Here is a 14,481-nt window from a genome sequence, read left to right as displayed (position 1 = left end):
GCTGTTGGTTCTCGGGTTGGCAAATGGTCAAGGAAAAGGAAACGACACTGTAAAACTTCATGAGCCTATATTTTCTACCTGGTGATGAAGCTGTCTTAGTTGATCCTGATCACAGCTATTCGCCATTATCACCAAGCGAGGCCCTGTTCTAAAAAGCAGGCCCTCGACCGTCAGAAACTGAAGCCAAAAGGAGACTGACTCTAGGAAAGGCAGAAATTGTCTTTTGTTTAAGTAGGAGGAAAAAATTAGGATTCAGTGCAGTAAGATTCAGTATTAAAGATTAAAAAAAAAAAGGCAGACAAGGTAGAACACAATGTTTTATTATTAAAATAAAAAACTTTGTATAAAAGCATAACAGATCAAAAGCTCTATTTACAATTATTGATTCAAGGTCCAATTATGCACCAAAATACTGAACGGGCACAGCTACTGGCTGCACATGCAAAGCAAAATGAATACACACACACACTTAGATTCCACTTCTACCAAACGATTTGATTTATGCCAAAACAGGGGAAGGGAGAGACGACACATGAAATCTGCCCATTAGCTAAACTGGCAGAGACGTTACGTTAGCCAGCTGTTGAAAGTCACCCTTCTCCAAAAAGGCACTTCTCAGAGTTATAAAAGTGCTTCAAACCCTGTGCCTAGCTTACAATTTCTTCACGAAAGCAAGAGCAAAGACTTGTAGATGAGTATAAGCATCAATTTTCCATGCAATGTAATCAAGAATTTATTTGAAATACCTTATGTTATGAACAGAAATAAGCCTGGCAACTACAATTACACTGAAGTTTTATTCTGTGAATTCAAATCGGCCTGTTCCTGAAGCCTCCATCCCAATTCCCCAGGATGGCTTTTCTACAATGATTTCAAGTGTAGTATTGCCCATGAACCTTTGGGTCATGACCATGTGGACCAGATGCACATGATGAAACAAATCAGCAGCAACTAAGTCTCAGCAGTGACAACCTGTATAATAAGCACCATACACAGAGTATTACCAGGAGAGGCCTCCAATGTCATATGCTCCACTCGCCAACGATCACCTAATGTTTCCACATGGTTTTAAGACTTTTGTGTCTTGATTCTGTCAAAAATGTCAACTAGTAGGAACACTAAATCAGACCTACTGTTTCCATGTAAGCAAGTTAGACGGTTATTCTCTGGAATTCGATAGATGTACTTAACACTACTACTGTGTTTTTAAGTGCTTGGTTTTATGGGTGGATTCCAGGGCTATTTCAACACCAATTAAATCAAACATGCTTTCATAAAATTGTCATTTAAAAGAACTCGGAAACTAAATGATGGAAGAGAACCACTGGAAATAAGAGGGGGATGGCATGGGGTGAGAGGTGGGGAAAGAAGCAAAGGGAAACTGCAGGAGGGCAGAGTACAGCCCACACTATACCTCTGCGATGCCCAGACATGCACTCATGTCTAATGAGATTAACCTGATTTGCCTGTAAGACAGATTGATCATCAAAATTCTTAACTCAGATTTTGATCACATGACAAAATTGAAAACTTTAACAAGGAAGATTTGTGAACTGGAAGGCAGCTAGCAGATCTTCCAAATATTATGCTTGCATTTCAAACTCTTGTTTTAGACTGAAAGAGAAAAGGGAACATGTCAGGATAGGATTTTCAGCCAAAGAATTCTCTTCTAAAAACTCCAATTCAAAATGTTACATGCATGCCAACGTTCACAGCAGCACTATTTACAATAGCCAAGACATGGAAGCAACCTAAGTGTCCATTGACAGGTGATTGGATAAGGAAGATGTAGTATATATGCACAATGGAATACTACTCAACCATAAAAAAGAATAAAATGCCATTTGCAGCAACATGGATGGAACTGAAGATTGTCGTACTAAGTGAAGTAAATCAGACAGAGAAAGACAAACATCATATGATATCATGTATATATGGAATCTAAACAAATGACACAAATGACCATATGTACAAAACAACCAGACTCACAGAAATAGAAAACAAACTTACGGTTACCAAAGCAGAAAGAGGGAGGAGGATAAATTAGGAGTTTGAGATTAGCAGATAAAAACTACTATATATGTAATAGACAAACAACAAGGACATACTGTATAGCACAGGGAACTATAGTGTATCTTATAATAAGCCATAATGGAAAAGAATATGAAAAAGAACATATTTATATATGTATAACAGAATCACTTTGCTGTACACCAGAAACTAACACATTATAATAATCAACCATTCATCAATTAAAAAAAATTTTTTTAATTATCTTGAGAGCTCAATTCACTCTTTTAAAAATGTTATGCTCAAGTGCACACATCGTAAGTGTACACTTGAACCTCTACACACACGTACCCAGGAAGGTCATCATCACCCGGATGAAGGTGTGTTTCCAATGCTCCCAGACTCCCGATGGGCCCCTTTCCAGTCTATACCAGCACCCAATCCCTGACTTCTACTATCTTTTTATTAAGATACAAAAATGAATGAATGTAACATTTGAGTGTGGAAGGGAGAAAATCCAGCCCTACCTTTTCAAGTATGCATGGACGTTCCCAAAGCCATGGTACTTAGCTAAGTACACGAGCACCCCGGTCGCACACCGCCCGTCTCGCTGCCGACAGAAGCTACAATTGCAGATCCTGCGACACGGTGGGCAGTGCCAGTTCTGAAGGAGAAGCGTAAAAAAGGCACCGTTAAACCAAACCTAACACCCCCTTACTGATCCACTCCTGTTTAACCTCTAAGGTGGAGATCATCCATTGCACTTCTATCTTAATACAATTAATATTCATTAGCCATGCCTCACGTTCCCTTAGGAAATCCCGCAGAGAAAGTTACACAGCAATCAGCAGGGATAAATGAAGAAGTGACTTCCCCCTGGACAGCCGGGAACCGCGTACTCAGCAAGGACTCACATCCATGCAGCACCAACACTATGAATTCACCTGCCTTCCCGGGAATGAATGCCCCACAACACTAAGGACTCCATCTCTTTCTGGCCCTGTCAGCTCCGGGCTGACCTTCCAGCTCACAGGACTACCCCCTGAAGCCACCTACTGGGTCTAGCAGAGCATCCCGGACTTCTTCACCGTAACGGTTCCGGAGGCAGGGACCACAGAACTGGCCTCGAACGCCCCAGCACTCTGGGTTTCTGCAGTTTGTCTTGGTATCAATAGTTTTTTGGCGGCACTGATGACAAGTCGATCCCTGCAAATAAGAAGAAAAGCAAAAACACTGCATTTGTAGAGGAAAATGGCATATTTTGAAGAATGTCCTTCTTTGTGGGGAGAGTCTGACATTTTCTCCTTGAATCCTATTTCACATCTATGTACACAGGTATTTGCCTGGGCAGGAAAAGTATCTCAAGCATGATTTCATTCAGTTGCCATACACAATAGCTGCTGTTATAAAAATATGAAAAGAAAAGATCTTACTATGCAAAAAAACTGTGCCCAAGTCCTTTTTATCTTTAGCACACCACCATATCCCCATCGCCATCTATGTAGGTACACATTAATAGATGTATTTGCTGGGGTGGAGGGTATAGCTCAGTGGTAGAGCACGTGCTTAGCACGCAAGGGGTCCTGGGTTCAATCCCCAGTGCCTCCATTTAAAAATAAATAAATAAATAAATAAACTTAATCCCCCCCAAAAGTATGTTGAATGAGTCCATTTCTTTTTTTTTTTAATTTTTGAAATTTATTTAATTTATTTGGGGGAGGGAGGTAATCAGGTTTGTTTATTTATTTTTAGAGGAACTGGGGGCTTGAACCCAGGGCCCTGTGTATGCTAAGCATGCACTTTACCAATTGAGCTATACCGTCTCCAATTTCTAAATTAAGAGAAAAGATTTAATGCTACTGAAGACTTACTAAGCAAATATTACTACTGCAAATTTGCTAAGAGGGTTAAATCGCAAGGATGTTACAGAACTGTCTCTTCCTATATACAAAAAAAAAAAAAAAAAAAAACCACATAGGGGCATATCCCATATGTTAAGACCGTTAGCATATTAGCAAAACATCTCCCTCACAGAGGTGTCCATCTGCAGACACCCTGCAGAGCCACTCACCAGTGACCGGTTATAGATCTTGTCTCGAGAGCTGCTGCAGATGTTTTCCAACTCTTCCTCCGTGATTTCCTCCACCGGGCGAATGATGTGGGGAAGGCTCATGGATCCGGGGCGACGACTTCGGGGCATGTCATCTTCCTGCATGACGAGAACCAGGGCACAGCATGTTCTTACGGGCTCGCCCCAGCTCTGAATCTCAGATACTTGCTTTGTAACTTTTCACAGAAAATTCAACCTGGAAATTGTTCTTAGAGCTTACAGAAGGGGCAAGTCATAAGGTTACTAAGGATCACGAGACATCAAGGAAACGACTCCTACATTTAAGAAAAGCCAAAGAGAACTTTTGATTCTGTCGCCTGCTACCAAGAACCATCGAAAAAAGGTGATGCGACATTAACAACTCTGAGCGGTTTGAGCGTTTACTATGGTTCACTGGGTGCTGAGGGGTCCTGCGCCCACAGAAGAGCCAGCACAGAAAGGGAGAACTCACGTTCATGTAGCCATCCATGGGCTTCCTCTTTCTCACCAACATGTACTTATCCTCCTCCTCCTCTTCCTCCTCCTCCTCCATGGGTAGGGCGCCAAGGGACCGAAGGACCCGGGACCTTGACCTGGTGAGAGGACGAGCTCTCCGCTCAGGGTTTCTCCTGCATGCAACACCTGGGAATGTTCGCCTCCGTGGTGTCTTTGGACGCTGGACAAAGCAGAGGATAGCTCAAGTGGCAGAGCACATTCCGAGCATGCACAAGGTCCTGGGTTCAATCCCCAGTACCTCCTCCAAAAATAAATAAATAAACCTAATTACCTACCCACCCCACCACCCGCCAAAAAACTCACAGAGGATGGCCCCATTTATTCTAGAATGAGAAGTAGCAACTTCTCCTTCAGCAGGTTTTCCTTTAAGTAAAAGGGGTGCTGCACTTTCTAATTGTCTTCCTCCCTTCTGTAATATATGGAAAATGAGCCCAGAAATGAGCCCCTCCCTTCTGTAATATATGGAAAATGAGCCCAGAAACGATACAGCCATTGTCATTTTGCTTTTGTTAACACCAAGCCTGATGTCTCTCAAGTGAGAGATGATCTGTTTATTCTTTTACTTAATAAAGATGTAAGAACATATCCCATGTTCCAAAAAACACACTCATTGTCTATAATGCATAAGAGAGAAATGGATATGTGATTTTCTTTGTTCATCTCCTTGCTGGCTTCTTTCCTTTTTCCTCAGGGAGAGGTGGGGAAAGAAGTCTTTTCTTTCATACCACAGCAGACACACCAAATTCCCAAGCTGTACCAGCTCAGTCCCTCAGAATATAGTCACGTTATTAGTATATGACTTGGTTAAGAAACTGTTTTTTTCTTTCTTTTTTCTCATTCTCAGATTTTAAAAACATCAATCACCATGGAGGAGTAATGTGCCTATGCTGGAGGACACAAGAAAAATAATTTTCGATCTTTATTCCCTACCCTTGAGGAACGTAGTTTACTTGGGTGGGAAGGAGAGAACCAATCAGAAGGCGTTTGAGCCCCACAGGGCACGGGGGACCAATCCCCACTAGGGATGCAAGGAAGAGGTCTCAGAGATCTGTCAGAAGGTTTCCTCTATGTCCTCTTAAGTCTGTCTGTAAGACCACACAAAATAATGAAATTGGACATGACACATCTCCCCTAGACCTGCCCAAAACACTATACAAACAAGGATGTGCACTTACTGGACTGGGGCCTGGCAGGGAACGCCTTCCAGGAAAGGAACCAGGGAAGCTTTCTAATTCTGACATTAGTTTTGCAAGCTACAAAGGGAAGAAATTAAACAGAAATTATTGGTTTAGAATAAGTGCTGAAAACAAGCAAATTCTGGAAACCACAGCAGTACATCTCAGAGAGTTTCTGATTTCCCCTATACATTTACCAAGCCTCTAACAGATTGAGAAAAAAGAAAAGTTGGTTTAGGGAAAGAAACACATTTTAAAGCATACATTAAGAAGACTTCAGAGCTACAGTGAAAAATAATTCTTAGGACACAGATATGAGGAAAAAGGGGCTTAGAGAAAAGCTGGGAATGGTTAGTTCTAATCCACTCAAAGTCAGATACCTACCATTGCTTTGTTTTGCTTTATATTTAAAGCCCTTTTCTCCAAAAAATTCATGCCATTTTCATCTTCTGAATCAGAATTGGAATCGGTCACCGAATTCTCTGACGGTTCAGGGGCCGCTGCCCTTTTGTTGGCTGCCCCTCTAGTGCTTCGAGTTGGAAACTTCATGGCCACGCGGAGCGGTCCGGAGAGTCTGCGCTGACTGCGGGTCCTACAGCCCGTGCCGTCTGCCTGCAGCCTCTAGTCAGTCAGAACAAGTCCGGCATTAATGACTTGTTGATTGTCGCACAGGTTGCACCAGTGTGACTACAAAATCCCTTCTCAACAAAAGACACTTGCAGCAAGTACATTCTCATTGAACATTTTAATTGTCAAGCTTAACTGACAGCTCTGGCTAACAAAATCAGGAGCTACAAATAAATACAACAACCTGAGTGGCATTTAAGTCGGGGAGCCCACCTGGGACACCTTGTTATAAGCCATCTTCACAGTCCCTAGGCCAGCGGTTCTGAGCCATTTGTCTAAAAGCGAAAATCCCAGCTCCTTTTTTCATTTCCTTAAACATAGATCTATATGTATTTTAAAAGAATTCCCACAGGGACAAATAGGTGTTCTCTCACAAACACGATTTCTTATGGCATTATTAAACTATATTAAAGATGTCTCAATAATCTTACTCTTTTAAAAAAACTGTAGTAAAATATACGTAACATAAAATCTACCATTTTTAAGTGCACAGTTCAATGGTATTAAATACATTCACATTGTTCTGCAACCATCACCACCATCCATCTCCGGAACTTTCTCTTCTTCACAAACTGAAACTCTATACACGTTAAACAATTACTCCCCATTTATCTCTCTCTCAACCCCCCACAACCACCATTCTACTTTGTCTCTGTGAATTTGACTACCACACTCTGTAATCTACTTTTTTATGCCTAAAATAAAAATTTCAGATTCCGAAAGTGATACCAAAATCCGTCATCAAAAATGTATTAAAGTTAGCCATTGGGGAAATGCAAAACAGAATCACAAGGTATCACTTCATACCCACTCGAGGAACCAAATCAACAAGTCTGGCAAGGATGAGGAACCCGCATACACTCTGGAACATACACTGGAACCCTCATACACTCTGGCAGGAGTATAAAAGGGTGCAGCCACTTTGGAAAACTGTCTGGCAGTTCCTCAAAAGGTTAAACATATGTATATGACTCAAATTCTACTCCTACCTATATACACAAGAGTATATGTCCACACAAAAACTGGTACATGAATACTCATGGCAGCATCATTCATAATAGCCAAAAGATACAAACAACCCAAACATCCATCAACTGATGAATGGGTTAATAAAATGTGGAATGGTCACACAATGGAATATTACTCAGCCATAAAAAGGTAGGAAGTACGAGCACATGGAAGAATCTTGAAAATATTATGCCAAGTCAAAAAAGCCAGTCACAAAAGACCACATGATGTAAGACTCCATTCATATGAAATGCCCAGAATAGGCAAATCTATGATAAAAAATAGATTGGTGGTTGCCAGGGACTGAGGGTGTTGGGAAAACATACACTGTTAGTGGGTACAGGGTTTCTGTTTGGGGTGATAAAAATATTCTAAAATTGAGTATAGTAATGATTGAAAACAAACAAAAAATGGGAGGGAAAAGAAAAAATATCACTCATAAAGTCCCAGAAATGGAAGACCCATTTTTTAAACATTCAAAACTTTCTTAAATCCCCACCAATTTTTAGGACTCTTCGTGTACTTTTAGTGTGCATGGATTGAGAGAATATAAAAGAAACTTTTATGAGTTCCTAAGCCTTTTAACTGACCGCATTTTATCAATCACAACAACAGCATCTACAAAGAACTGAAACATCACCCAGAAACGATTCAGGTTATAATGTTAGGGTCACAGCCAGATTTACAGACCAGCCTGAGCCAGTAACTCCAATAAGCACCGACTGAGACCAACATCACCTCTTAGAGGAAACTTTACATTACGATGAGGTTAGACAGTGTTAAACACTCCCTGGCCAGGCGTTCTCACTTATGTCAGTGCCACTCAAGTGTGGTCCCAGGCAGTGTGGACCCGTGTCAGACCACAGTGAGCTGTAAGAGCATGCACCTGACTGCAGATCAAGTTTCTTTTGTCGAGAAAGTCTGGCTAAGAGGAAAACGTGTGCAGAAGTAAACAGCATGCTCGCGGACAATGGGAGGTGCGTCAGCGGCAGCAGTGTCCTGAGCAGGACAGAAGCTAAAGATCAGACAGCATGCACAGGAAAAGCCAACGAAGGAGCAAAAGTGGAAGCAGGCAGGGCCCTAACTGTCATTATCTGCACTCAAGCTCCTGCACTCGAGTTTATCACAGGCCTTCCAGATGCAGACACAGATCCACTATGGGAACCAACATTTACCAAAGGCCTACTCTACGTCAGGCCCTAGGCTGGGCACTTGAACTTAAATGTGAACGGAGCTCATCTTGAGGACATGTGTGCTTCCTCTGATTAGGCTGGATTTCTGTGGCAACAGAAATCTGCAGGTTGGCCTATTTTATCTAACCAGTTTCCAAGATTTTCAGGGTCTACAAAAATGTTCAAGCTTTACAAGCAGAACTACATAAAAACTGCTTTTAGACATGGGGAAAATACTATTAAGACTTTTTAAAAAATCAACAAAATCCCCCTGCATGACTAAAATGAAAATCTTAAGGGGAAAAAAAAAAAAACCAACACTTTCTTTTAAAGCAAGTATGTCATGCCTCTAAATGTACCTTATTTCTTGATATTGGTGAAACTCTCAAACTCACCATTCCATCTTGTATCTCACTCTCTGAGAAACCGCAAAATGATTCATCATCAGAGTCGGCATGAAAAATACTGGCCAGTTCGTTAGTGACATCTGGCCTTGGTTTCTGTAAAAATCCACAATGGTCTAACACATCTTGCACCTCACTTTCTGAAAAGCCGCAGAAAGATTCATTATCAGAGTCCTCATAAAAAACATTTGCCAGTTCTTCACTGATATCTGACCTGAATTTAGGTTTCTGTAAAATAAATAAATAAATGTGGTTGTGCATTTTTTTCCTTTTTCAAGAACCAATTTTCCATAAACCGTGCAGAGAGCAAATCACATTTACAAGTGCACTACAAGAGAATAGCTTTTGTTATGAAGAAAAACGGTTCAGAGGTTTACAAATGATTTCTGAGTTGTTATGGCAAATCATCAGGCACGTTAGGTTAGGCGACATTTCAAAAGGATAGAATAAGTAGCTAATCTACCTCCAACAATTACTACCTAGAACCACAGCAAAAAGTGAAGTGAAATTACAGTGCATACTGTATTTTCATAACGGCTGTATAGAAATGTAGGCAAAAAGCAAGCAGTTTTAATCACGCACAAAGCATTTGGGGCATTTTGAGCACTGCAGACTCCATTCTGTTTATTCTCAGGCAGCACTTACTGTGTTTGCAAAATTATCAGAAGCAAAGCTGTCACAACTGTCATCAGAGGATGACGAGGTTTCCATGGAAATCAACTTCATATATCTGAATTTCTTGAAGTTCTTTACTCTGCGGTCCTTTTGCTGCAAATGGAAAAGGCAACACTACTAAGTGGGATGCTTCCTGCAGTATCTAAGGAAAGACATCGTTTTTGAGTTTAGTAGGTTCAAACGGCACAGGAGATACGTCCATTTTTTATACCTTATACAGAAAAAGGAGGGTTTGCATTGCTACAGAAAAATTTTCAAAACCAGGTAAAATCCTCAAGAGATCCCTTTGAAGGAATATTATAATGACATCAGTTTATTCAAATATCTATAAAGCTACCCTTTTACGCGCCTTAAGAGCTCCCGAGATCTTAGCATTACATTGAGCTCCTAAGGAGTTAAAAGCTAAACCCCTAAAATCTGCCCTTAAAAAGGAAAAAAACAAAACTAGACTGTACTTTTAAAAGGAAATTTCAAAAATACAAAATGGTAGAGTGATTTCTCTCCCTCAGCCAAAATCAAGCTAATGAGGTCTTTCTGTGGCAGCTTTGGGCTATGTACTGTGATGCTAATTTCCCAAATTATGAAAACTGGGCAGCACCTCTACTTCAAGATGACAGGTTTTCAAACAGGCGTTGTGCCAATCAGGAGGGGTATGGTGATTTCAGCACAAGTCCTTACAAATCAAATATATCGACCCAGTGAACAAATGGACAAGGAGCCAAGTTAAAGGTCAAGTAGTCATCCAAACCCAGGTAGAATGCTTTATCCAACTTTTGTGCTCTGTTAGGCTGGCGTGACAGTCAGCTCTTTCTGCAGTCCCCTTGCTACACAAGTCTTAAGTTTTTAGAAGTCCTTTCACAATGCACAAATTGCCTATAGATATGAAAATGCTTCCTTCATTCATAAACACTGACCAGCCTGACACTGCTCATCAGAGTATACAATTGGTATTTACCGCATATAAAAAAGACAGCAGTTTTCTACCATTTCTTAACATTTAATGAGATTTCTTAAATGTTAAATGTATTATAGTTCCTATATTTTTATTTTCTGAAATATGGCCATGGAATAACATAAGTGACTCCTTACACTGAAAACTTTTGAGAAGGCAAGCTCTACTATGGGTCCCACAAAATAACGCCAAGATGTGAGGTATCGGGTGAACAGAACATTCTTTTTTTAAGTCAGAAAAAAAAATTAAATGGTGATACTGGGGTTGTGAACCCAGGACCTTATGCATGCTATGCACGCACTCTACCACTGAGCTATACCCTCCCCCAGAACATTCTTGTCCTTCCTTGTCCACCTAACATTATGTACTGCAGTCTCTTGCAAATAAAATTATTTTCATGTTGATGGGATCCAATCACCCAGTGCTCCTAAACAGACTCCATTCAATCATCTTTGGAAGTTTCTGTCTTTTGTCCTTTTAGAGAGGCAGGAAAACGTGGTAACAGGTAGAGTTACTCCCCATTTTCCAGGTAAGGAAGTAAAAGGCTCCAGGGAGGTGAAATAGATTGACCACGATCACAGGGCCGGGGGTGGGGGGTTCTGCAATCTCCTCAAACAGCACCACTCCTCGCAGCACTCCAGGAGTTATCACCATTTACTCATCAATCTACCTGCCAGCAGTCAGAGGACCCGGACAGCCTCAAGTGAGGCATTCTAGTGGAAGCTCTCAGGGAAATACTCGCTGGGCTTTAACAAAAACGTTAGCACATGCCAAGAGGTAGTTACCAGGCAAATGTATATACGTTTGGAGGAAAAGACAGAGAAAGAAGCAAGGTAAATGGTCATGTCTGAGATGGAACTTCTTTGGCAAGTAGGTAATAACTAATAAAATTTACTGGGTGTTTTTTTGTGCCAGGCACTAAGCATGCTTTCACATTATGTTTAATTCCTTGCAACAAAGGTGCTATCGTTATTTCCACTTAACAAATGGGGAAACTGAGGCTCAGAGAGGTGAAAGTGATTATTCAAGTCAGGCACCGTCAGATTCCAAGTCCAAATTACAAACGGCTTTCCTCATCCCGAAAGCCCATGCCCAAGTCCATTCGGGAGGAGATTTGTCTCTGAAACCACGCCCTCTCTCACCCACCCCTGGAGAACCCCTGCCTCCCCACGTGGGTCCCTTACCCCTGGTATTTATTTTAAGCATGTCACTCTCTTCCTTTTCACCCAACCCCCATCCTCTAACCTCTCCTGTGGCCGACCCTACACTCCGGTTTCCGTTGGAGCAAAAAGTAACGTTCCATTCAGGGTAACGTCCTGCTGCTGCGAGTGAGATGGGGGGTGGGGAGGGGAGTGGGAAACCAGCTAACGATCGGCGAACCGTTCAGAATACCAGGTCCTTCCACTGCCCTTAATCACCACCTGGGATAGAGATGTTCCCTTAAGTGTGCGCAACCCAAGTTCTAAAGAGACAGATTTTCAAGACCTTTAAACTCCAACCCACCGACGCTCTGAGGTTAGAAGCGCCTGCCGGCGTTGCTGGAGCAAAAGCGGGCGGGTAGCGAGCCCAAGGACCCCCCCAGTGCGCGCGGTTGGAGAGGCGGCGAGACACCCACCCGCCCGGGGCTGAGCGCAGAAAAGGGCCGGGAGGCTGCAGGGCGGCGCTCCCCTCCGCGCCCCACAGACAGGGCTCGGCCAGCGGACACAATGAGGGACTGGGCAGCTCCTGGCTGCCCCAGCGCACGTGCATCTCGGGCGCACGTGGCCTGGGGCTCCCCCGTCTGCCAACCATCCTGCAACCCTCTCAAAAGCCTCCGGTGCACACGCCCGGCGGGGACAGTCCCTCAACCCGAATTACCTCCAAGAGCACAAAATCTGGGGCTCGCATAAACGGGCGCCGCCCAGGACGGCATCCAGTTGATTAGGGCACTCCGCCGGCGGAGTTGGAGGGGGTCGGCCCGCGCCCAGTACCCACCGCGCCCGCCCCGCCGCTTCGCCCGCCCAGCCTCACCCGCACGCGGCGAGCGTCCATGCTGGCCGCCGGCGCTCGGAGCGGGGAGAGGCGAGCAGCCGCGCGCGCCGCCGTCCCACAGCACAGGAGCCGCAGCCCGAGCCGCGCGGGCCGGCGGGCGGGGCGCACAGAGCCCTGGCCCAAGGGGCGGGGCGCGGCCGGCTTTCCCGCGTCTGAACGCAGGTCCTGCCAGCTGCGGTGAGGACCTTCCCGCCCTCGAGGCCCGCCAGGCTCCAGGAAAAAAGTGGACCCCCCCCGGAATACCCTGAATTCCAGTGATAAGCCTTGCAGTCTCTACAGCCCGCCTGGAGAGTGGCGCTTTGGGGGCTCCAGGACCACTCTCTTTACGTAGCTGCACGGTCCCGAGCGAATGGCGCGAAAATGGTTCGTATTGCCCCGGGGTTAGCAGGCTGATTTGCATGAATTCCGGGGCTGGGAGAGGCAAGAGGCAAAGTGAAGATGGGGGTCATGGAGAACTTAGCACTTTCACTGCGGCGTACAGTTTACGTTAATAAAAAAGTAAAAATTAAAGAATCAAGCACTAATAACACCCTTTATCAGCGTAGGCACTGTTCCCGGTTGTAGCACCTCTTATCCGGTAACCGCACAATTATCTGGAGAGATAAAATGAGTTAAATCCTGAGCTTTCTTTCCAGAAGGAATGGAAAGCCGAGTTGTTTTACATAAGACTTGTGGTTTTTAAATTAGAAAGAAAGGGCTGCTGTTAGTTAAGACTTATCTATGGGATAATAAAGTCTAGAGACTGTTGGGGTAGAAGCTAAAGACTATTAATGTGATCTGGAGATATTTTTTTCCGTCAAAATTTAGAATTACCAAAATCAGAGTGAACGCGAGATTTTTTTCATTGCCCTTTTAATCGAACCTGACTTCACGAAGAAATAAAGTAAGACGATTAAAAAAAATTTTTTTTGCAGAGAGCATGGGGGAAAAGTTGCTTTTAGAAGAAAAAGTAAATTAAATTGGGTTGCTTTAAAGGACCCTAATTATAATCTTACATTTAAAACAAGTGCTAGACATAAAAACATTCGCTTTCTCCTTACTTCAAAACTTTCCCCTCCAGAATCCCTTTGCAGGGAAAGAGCATGCGTGAACACACTGCGTTCCTCTCCGGATGTATTGAATACAAAAACTTGTGAACAAGTTTTTGGACGAGGACGTGGATTGAAAGAACTGGAAGGGTCGGAGTCTTTGAGCTCTTCTGAAACACGCCTTGCCACGGTCACTCTGCCACAGTACGAGGGACAAAGAACTCACCGTCTGGAAGGTAGGCGCCAGGAGAGGTTGTTGGTCTATCTGGGGAAATTCCTGGCAGTAGCGAGCCCTCAATAAATATTTGTTGAGTAAACAGATGATGGCATGAATGGTGAATGAACTAAAATTGTCGTTAGTACTGTATCCTTGGGAATACACTCTTGTGCCACTAAAATTAAATATATGAGAATTTGTCATTGTAAACCTCATAAAGGAGGGTTAGATTAAGTCTCTTTGCCTATAGGTTCTGAAGATTCTTAGTCCCCCAGGGGCACTAAAATCGAGTTTACATATTTTTTTATGGTTGAGATTGCTGATCTATCAGTCTTTTTAACAATCAAGAAAATGCAAACTAGAACAGATTAGAACAGTGTCACAGGCAAAAATTTTAAAGCCTTTTAAGACCAGGTGTTGGTAAGGAGATGAGGAAATTCCTGCAGTGATATTATTAGTATACATTTTTCACTTTGGAGGGCCATTCAGGGATATTTAGTAAAACCGAGCAAAACCACTTCCAGTTATATACCCTAAAACAAAGTTTTTCACGCTGCAAGTTAGAACCCATTGGTGA

At 43.0% G+C, this 14,481-nt stretch overlaps 1 protein-coding gene and 1 long non-coding RNA gene across 5 annotated transcripts in view; one reads left to right on the top strand and one right to left on the bottom strand.

Annotated features, from left to right (window-relative positions):
* Positions 1–304: 304 nt before the first annotated feature.
* On the bottom strand, positions 305–12,770 carry CDCA7 (cell division cycle associated 7). 4 transcript variants are annotated; one of them, XM_032479710.1, is made up of 10 exons: positions 12,639–12,770; positions 9,647–9,769; positions 8,993–9,229; positions 6,175–6,411; positions 5,791–5,868; positions 4,572–4,775; positions 4,082–4,219; positions 3,067–3,216; positions 2,538–2,674; positions 305–1,614 (listed from the first exon to the last, which is right to left on the bottom strand). In XM_032479710.1, the coding sequence occupies exons 1-10, from the start codon at positions 12,657–12,659 to the stop codon at positions 1,584–1,586; spliced, it is 1,356 nt and encodes a 451-aa protein (XP_032335601.1). In that variant the 5' UTR covers positions 12,660–12,770; the 3' UTR covers positions 305–1,583. The 4 variants fall into 4 exon arrangements, with proteins under 4 accessions (XP_032335601.1, XP_032335600.1, XP_032335603.1 ...); XM_032479709.1 differs by lacking the exon at positions 12,639–12,770 and adding an exon at positions 12,486–12,622; XM_032479712.1 differs by lacking the exon at positions 8,993–9,229.
* Positions 12,771–13,754: 984 nt separating this feature from the next.
* Positions 13,755–14,481, top strand: part of LOC116663667 — a 40,259-nt gene continuing 39,532 nt past the window's right edge. The window contains exon 1 of the long non-coding RNA XR_004319941.1: positions 13,755–13,923. This is a non-coding gene — a long non-coding RNA (uncharacterized LOC116663667). The remainder of the gene's footprint in view (positions 13,924–14,481) is intronic.

Source organism: Camelus ferus, chromosome 5 (assembly GCF_009834535.1).
Source record: "Camelus ferus isolate YT-003-E chromosome 5, BCGSAC_Cfer_1.0, whole genome shotgun sequence".
NCBI lineage: Eukaryota > Metazoa > Chordata > Mammalia > Artiodactyla > Camelidae > Camelus > Camelus ferus.
The sequence above is the reverse complement of the archived record's forward strand: the minus strand, read 5'-3'. Positions and strand labels throughout refer to the sequence as shown.

Bases quoted from the DNA above. Each gene is read 5' to 3' on its own strand.
- CDCA7 (XM_032479709.1), bottom strand. From the start codon at position 12,515: ATGCGAGCCCCAGATTTTGTGCTCTTGGAG. The intron at 9,770-12,485 runs GTAATTCGGGTT...TTCCATTTGCAG, and splicing joins CAGATTTTGTGCTCTTGGAG to CAAAAGGACCGCAGAGTAAA. The intron at 5,869-6,174 runs GTAGGTATCTGA...TTCCCTTTGTAG, and splicing joins TAAAGCAAAACAAAGCAATG to CTTGCAAAACTAATGTCAGA.